The sequence below is a fragment of the Eretmochelys imbricata genome, chromosome 20, assembly GCF_965152235.1.
Source record: "Eretmochelys imbricata isolate rEreImb1 chromosome 20, rEreImb1.hap1, whole genome shotgun sequence".
Lineage (NCBI taxonomy): Eukaryota > Metazoa > Chordata > Testudines > Cheloniidae > Eretmochelys > Eretmochelys imbricata.
Window position 1 is genome coordinate 5,897,199 of NC_135591.1, and position 7,813 is coordinate 5,905,011.

The 7,813-nt window shown below is 45.9% G+C and overlaps 1 protein-coding gene across 1 annotated transcript; it reads left to right on the forward strand.

Annotated features, from left to right (window-relative positions):
• LOC144277482 (keratin, type II cytoskeletal cochleal-like) lies at positions 1-7,590 on the forward strand. Its single transcript, XM_077838254.1, has 9 exons — positions 1-603; positions 1,520-1,734; positions 2,500-2,560; positions 3,210-3,305; positions 4,514-4,678; positions 5,088-5,213; positions 6,507-6,727; positions 7,078-7,109; positions 7,214-7,590. The coding sequence occupies exons 1-9, from the start codon at positions 1-3 to the stop codon at positions 7,588-7,590; spliced, it is 1,896 nt and encodes a 631-aa protein (XP_077694380.1).
• The last annotated feature ends 223 nt before the right edge of the window (positions 7,591-7,813 follow it).

A 7,813-nucleotide genomic window follows, 5' to 3' on the forward strand; every position in this document is an offset into this window, starting at 1 on the left:
ATGTATCTCCAGCCGTGCACCCCGTCCACTGGAGGCAGCAGAAGGAGCTACAGCTCATGCTCTGCCATTGGTGCAGGTGGAGGAGGTAGAGTCAGGAGTAGCTACACCTCCTATTCCTCCTCCAGGGGCTATGGAGGTGGCGGACGCTGTGCAGGGTTTGGCAGCAGGAGCTTGCATAATCTAGGTGGAGGTGGAAGGATTTCTGGGGGGGCCTCTTACAGTGGAGGATTTGGGTGTAGAAGTGGTGGCTTTGGTGGCGGAATTGGTGGCGGGTTGGGTGGCTATGGAGGAGGACCGTGTGGCTTTGGAGGAGGAGCGGGCGGCTATGGAGGAGGAGTGGGCGGCTTTGGAGGAGGACCGTGTGGCTTTGGAGGAGGAGCGGGCGGCTTTGGAGGAGGAGTGGTCGGCTTTGGACCTGGCTTTGGACCTGGCTTTGGACCTGTCAGACCTGGGCAGCCTGGAGGCATCCAGCCCGTTCAAATTGACCCAAGCCTCCTGCAACCGATCAATATCGAGATTGACCCCCATATCCAACAAGTGAAAACTCAGGAGACGGCGCAGATCAAGGTCCTCAACAACAACTTTGCAACCTTAATCAACAAGGTGAGAAGTCAGGGCAGTAGGGGGGCACTTTGAACTGCTTTGTGCACGGCAGAAAGGGTTGTTTCTATATTTCCATCTCAGTTTTGGTAAGAAAGGAAAATTGAGCAGTGATCAGAAATAGGCTAGAATTTCTCATCCAGAGACAGAGAGAGATCAAAAGCTTCTCCTGCATGGGCCTCGCTATGGATTCAGCTACCTCAAGCTACTCTTTGGCTTTCAGCTGCAGGATGCTCCAGAAAGTCACGTTCAAGTCATCACAACATCTTTAGCATTCACTAGCTGGTCTTACTACTGTGAATTTCTCTTTCCACGTGGCCTCCTATCAAATGCTACCTTTTTATTAATATAATTTGATTATCAATGACTCATTTACAGTGGAAAACTAGGATTTCTAATTTGCTTTCATAGGGGCAGATCCTCAGCTTCAATGCAACTAGGACAGTTTACACTAGCTCAAGTTCTGCCCCAGAATGTTTACAGTGATGGAGCTCACTATTTTCAGATTCTTTTTGGTTGCCATTCTGAGTTTTGATGGAATAGTCCTAAGCTATATTAAAAAGTGCTGGTTGGAGGGCAGTGAGCGGAAAGGGTCAGAAATGTTTTGCAAAAATCTGTTCTCCTAAAATTTTCAAAAAGTTGAAACACTTCAATGAGCTCAGAGCTTTTGCAAAACAGGGTGAAAATGCCATGAAAATGCAACTGAAATTTTCTGCTATTTGGTTTCAACTCCCCAAATGTCATCCATATCTTGAAATTTCATCAACATTTCAAACTTTGATGACTTTGACCACCTTTGATATTACCATTCAACTGAGAAAGAACTCTCCTGTTTGCACAATGCAGCAGGATCCTTGAATAGTGCCGCTCTTCCAAGTATTATAGGGAATACTTAATCCATCTGCTTTTTGGGTTTCAGGTCCAGTTCTTGGAACAACAAAATAAAGTTATGGTCACCAAGTTGGACCTCTTACAACAGCAAGGCGGAACAATTATTAGGAAGGACTTAGCGCCCTTGTTTGAGAATTTTATCCAAGCCTTGAGGAGGAAGCTAGATGGACTCCAAAGTCAGAAGGGACAACTGCAGTCAGAACTGGAGAACATGCAGCAGTATGTTGAGGAGTACAAGCGCAAGTAAGTGCATTAACAGAGTAAGAAACAAAACATTAAATTAAATTAAAACATATTACAGCTATAGCAAACTCGATCGGTCAATTTACTGTGCCTTCAGTGGTGAACAGCAGGGTCTAGTGTTCCCCATGCATAAACTCTTTGATACCAATTATGGCTGAAAATCCCAACATGGCCTAATTTCAAAGGCACAAATGGCAGAGAGGCACCTGGCCGTGGGTAGTCAATGGGAATTGGACTTCTAATTCCCATCTGTAGTTTGAAAATTACAAGAAGGATAAAGCCCAAGAACAGAGAAACATTTTTATTCACTGCTTAAGAAAAAAAACAACCCCATTCCGCTTATAGGTATATAATAACTCTGAGTTCTAATATTCTTTCTTATCCTGGTGTAAATCAGTTGTGTTACAGCAGTTCTTTTCTTAAGAGGGTGGCTGATGGGCTGTGGACCTCGAGGAACAAGTGTGTTTTGAGGAGGGATCTGAAGGTGGAAAGGATGTAGGAGTGATGAATTGGATCCCATCTGCATGCTAGCAAGGAGTTAGTGGCAATAAAACATGAAGGGTCAATTAGATGCACACTGTTGGTATAGTAAAATGGGGAAGAGAAGGAGATGAGAACAGAGAGTTAGACAGGTGCTCTGATTTAAATATCTAGATTATTTGATATTAGACTTGATTTGAACCTTAGCTGAGTCTAGCCTTTCTTTACTGGTGACTGAAGCAGCAAAACTCAAATAAACCCAGCTTGTCTCTTTACTTGAAACAGGTACGAAGAAGAAATCAACAGGCGCACAAGTGCTGAGAATGACTTCGTGGTGCTCAAGAAGGTAAGTGGCCATGCTAACTAAAGAATGCGGCGGGAAGCTTTAACCAGGGGTTCAACGGGATTCTGTCTTCAATGAAAATATAACCATTGAAAATCATAATTAGAAGGAAAAAAATGCCAGTTAGACACAGGCCTGCACCAAAATACCCGAGTTGCTACCACCTGTGTGTTACAACCCAATATCCACTTGTGATTGGGTAACTGAATTTGTCAGATGCCCAGAAAAATACCTATGCAGGTATTTCTGTGGTGCCCATTACAGTGCTATCTGAGTGCCTGATGAAAATTAACACATTTTTGTTCCTTACAAGTCCGGTTTTCAGCTTCTACACTTAAAGTCCACAAAATTTTCCAAAGGGATATTTGGTAAAGGGAAAGCAGTAGAGGAAAGAAAGAAAGGACAGTCTAACCTTAATAGTGGTGCAAAGGAATGACTTTAGGCTATGTCCCTTTGGTTTTATTGCAATGGGTAATAAAATAACTAATCCCGAAGGTCCTGTTTTCTCCACACCTTGCTGAGTGCTACATTGGAAGGTCCAACATCAGGACAGCTGTTTCTTGATAGGGAACAGAGGATACTATTTCTGCCATGCTCAACCATACCCAATGGAAGATTAAACAATTCACGGTATCTCTCATCTTTCCTTCAGGATGTGGATAATGCCTACATGGTTAAAGTAGAGTTGGAAACAAGGGTGCAAAGTCTGACTGATGAAATCAACTTCCTGAGATTTGTATTTGAACAGGTAAGGAGCCTTCCTTTTCCCTTGAGCAGCCGGTAATTGGGTGATGTCGGTCCTTTCCAAAGGGGCTTGACTTTGATTAGATAGGAGGGTTGGGTTTCTTTTGGGTGATGGCTAGAACTGTTTGAAACTGACGAAGATTTTTATCCTTCTGCAAACATTTGCGCCAGAAAGTCTGACTCCATACAGATATAGACTGACTCATTTCTAACCTGGAAGCAAATGCCAGGCACCTGAAATCACCTTTAGGATGCCAGATTTTCAGAGCTGCTAAGCACCCACAGCTTCTGCTGAAGTCAATAAGGGCTCCTCGCTTTTGAAAATCAGCCCATTTATTTGGAGCGTAAATATGGATCTAGAGGCCTAACTTTAAGCAACCGTGTTTGATCATTGTATCCACAGACAAATGGACTGAACTCAAGGCTGGGGACCAGGTCTAGTCTCTGCTTTGCCATTGAAGGGCCTCAGGAATTCTTGGCACTTATTGTATAGCACTTCACAGACATTGGGTTAAACCCTGGCCCTAATGAATCAATGGGACTTTTGCCATTGAGTTTAATTAGGTCAAGTTTTCACCCATTGGCTTCAACCCTACAAGTGCTTTCTGAAATAAGTAGCTGAGTACACATGTAGTTCAGAAATGAGGACATGCCATCTAATTACCAGGGTTGGTGGAGAAACAGGGGGAAATTTTGTTAAAAAATTTCCAAAATGCTTCTGTTTGGGAGTTATTGAAAAAGAGCTGATTTCTCATTTTTTACATCTCTTTTTGTAGAATATGCCACATTCTCCCCACCCCTTCCTTTCTGTTTTTGTATAATGGGGAAAAAAAGGCAAAATATTTCATTTTCCAGTTTCAACTGAACAATGAAATGTAGCCACAAAAAGTTTTCTTTTTGAGACAAGGCTGGGGTTTTTTTGGGTTTTTTTTTTTACCAAAAAATGGTTTTCCTTTAAGAATTTTGATCAGCTCTCATAATTGCTGTGACTTTAGAAACAAACCAAGGACCTTTTTGCAACACCCTCATTTCTGTAAGACCTCCTCCTCCTCAGCTGTGTTTATTCTATGACAGACGATGTTTGTCCTAAATTGAAGCAAACAGATCTCTATAGTAGACTTTAGACTGGAGAATAGGAAAAGGGGCAGAGGTGGGAAATAACATGCATGAAAGATATATGCAAGAGATGACTAATGTTTTGGTGCCTTGCAGGAAATATCTCAGTTGCAGACGATAAGTCGTGACTTGTCAGTGGTTGTATCCATGGATAACACCAGATCTCTAGATCTGGATGGCATCATTGAGGAAGTCCGAAATCAATATGAGGAGATTGCTCAGAGAAGTAGAGCTGAGGCAGAGGCTTGGTACCAGTCTAGGGTAAGTAATCAAGCAGCTAAAGATACATGGATGGTAAATATCGCTCACAGCTGATTCATAAATACAGCTCAGTTGCAACGGAAGAACTACACATAGTAAACAAATATTTACAGCTACAGGCTTCCAGGCAGGAACTCCCTTCTTACATACAACCCAAGAGGATCCATGGTTCATGTTTGTTCTGAATTCTGAATAGGACCAAAGATGTAGAATGGGGTCATGGGGCCTTCACACTGCAGAGAACCATACTGTATTACCCAAAGAGCTCTGCATCTATGTAGGCTCCTAAAAGAGACACTGTAAGCGGGTATGATGGGCAGCAGACACAGCACAGCAGCTGCCAAACAATTACCAAGTGTTCTGTAGGTATCAGCGATATGTGGTTCAATGTTTTATTTCTGCCCATCAGTATGAAGAGCTGCAGAGCACAGCTGGAAGACACGGGGACAACTTGCGCAGCACCAAGATAGAGATCCAAGAGCTAACAAGGAATGTCCAGAGGATACGGTCTGAAATTGAAAGTGTGAAGAAGCAGGTATGGCTCGGGAACTTTTTATATGTATCAGCACAGGGCTGGCTCAGGGATAATATTCCCTTGGAATTCCAGCAGCAGCAGGAGAGTTCTGGAAGCTGTCTGCAGCCTGCAGGTGTGGCATCTGCTGATTAAAGACACTGATGCTGGTTGAAGTCGGTGAAACTTGCAGATCTTTGAGAGCCAGCATGCGCTTGGAATGCATCTGCCTCCTTGGCAGGCCTCATCTCTCAGCACTTTGTAATAGGGGGTGCTGTGGAGAATGGAGATCCAAGCTCTCCTGGGGGCTGTTGAGTCATACTAGGCTGCTAATGCATACACAATGTGGAGACAGCCTGGTGGGTGGAAACCGGGGTTGACACTGCCTTGAAACCACTTCCCCAGTAAAACCTCTGCAGTGAATTAGAAAATCATAGGCGTCGAATCACTCAGCCTAGTTTGGTGTCCCGGGTCAGATTACTGTGTGCAAATGAGCTCCAAGGATGGTGCAGTGGGTAGAGGACTGAACAGGAAATCGGGAGATGCCTGACTCCGGGTGTTCTAGCTGAGGTGTTCCCTAGGACTCCCCCGGTAATAGATTTCATAGCCTGTGCTGAATACATCGGGGTTGGTAGCTTTGCTGGCCAGAGACTGAATTGTGACTCAGCCAGATGTAACGCTCCTCTCACTTTGGGATGAGGAGTAAATTAGTTCATTCCCTTTTCATGGAGTAATGTATTCTTCTTTGTGGGCACATGAAGCTACTCCAGCCCATGACTACTGGGGCGGGGTGGGTTGGGCTCTCTGGTCCTCCACCCACTTGCCTGCAGCAAGGGGTATCAGATGAGGAGCCCCTGTAGCCGGAGTCATAATCTAAGCAGGAGAGTAAAGGGTAGGGGCCAGAGGTGTGTCAGTTCTCCTTATTCTTTGCATGGCAACTGGGGCAATTGAGCCCTAGACAGGGCCTTGGGCAAGTCACTGCCTTTCTCTGCCGTTCAGCTTCCCTAGCTATAAAGCAAGAACATGGATACTCACCCTGATGACTGGTGGAAACTGGTCATATCCCCCCCCCAGCCCCCCCCCCCAGAAAGTGTCCAGTTTTATTGGAAATTTTCAAGTTTTCAGTGAAAAAGTTCTGGCTGAAACCCCAAAACTTTGGATTTGGGGCAGTACTTTTTTTGGAGTGGGGTGGGGGAATGAAAAATTGAAATTTTCGGTAATGCCCCAGGCTATTTTCCAGCCACATGTAGCTTTGGTGAATCCAATGACGAAGCAGGTCTAGAGTGGAATTTAGACATTGCCTTTCCTCTTTTTCAGATCGCACAGCTACAGTCTGCCATCGCCGAAGCAGAGGAGAAGGGTGAGTTGGCCCTCAAGGATGCTAGGACAAAACTGGATGATCTTGAACATGCCCTGCAGAAAGACAAGGGGGATCTGGCTAACTTATTGAAAGAGTACCAGGATCTGCTGAATGTCAAACTTGCCCTGGATATCGAGATCGCCATGTACAGGAAACTGCTGGAAGGAGAAGAGTCCAGGTAGGTGCATTGCCTGTTGGGATTTATGTTTCCTTAGAAGTTTTTAAGGTCAGGCTTGACAAAGCCCTTGCTGGGATGATTTAATTGGGGATTGGTCCTGCTTTGAGCAGGGGGTTGGACTAGATGACCTCCTGAGGTCCCTTCCAACCCTGATATTCTATGATTCTATGATTCTATGATTCAAATGGTTTCAAGTTCCAGATTTGCTAGGAGCTATTATAAGTGGGAAATAAATAAATACTTAGCAACGTCCTTTGCATGAAGGATGGGAAGTTCTCAAATGAGCAGGGCTCTGTGGAAGCATGACCTGCTTTCCGGGATGAATGACCTATGTCCCTTTTCCTACACAGGCTAGCCAGAGGCCAGTCTCATGTGAATGTCTGTAAGTAGCTTGTGGTCTTCACATTGATGTTATGTTGTCTGCGTTTCCCTGGGGATTGTGAGCTGCCCTTATGCTGACGGGGTGACCCTGGGCTTCTCTTGCAGCTGTCATTGGTGGAGGTGGAGGAGGCATCGGGGGTGGATTTGGCAGCGGAAGCGGAGGTGTCATCTGTGGCGGTGGATTTGGCGGCGGAAGCGGAGGCGTCGTCTGTGGCGGTGGATTCGGTGGCGGTGGACTCGGCGGCGGAAGCGGAGGGGTCGTCTGTGGCGGTGGATTCAGTGGCGGTGGACTCGGCGGCGGAAGCGGAGGGGTCATCTGTGGCGGCGGATTCGGCGGCAGAAGCGTTGGAGGCTTCTCTTCTGGAAGTGGAAGGGTCTACGGCGGTGGCAGCAGCGGCATCTGCTCCAGCGGCGGTTCCTCCTCGGTCGTACGGAGATGCACCACGTCTTTCTCCTCCAAATCCGGTTCAGGAGGGTACTGAGCACTGGCGCCAGGCCCCAGAAAGAAAAAAGCATCTTTTTATCTTCAAATGGCAGCAGCACACCCCACCTAACCCAACTCTGGTATCCAGAAAAGAAACGAACTGTATCCCTTACAGCCCACACCCTCAAATCCCCACCTGATCCCCACCGCCTCTTCCCTGAAGGGAGGGAGGGAGCCACGCGCCATCCTGGCAGCAACACCTGCCGGGTTTAAGCCAAACG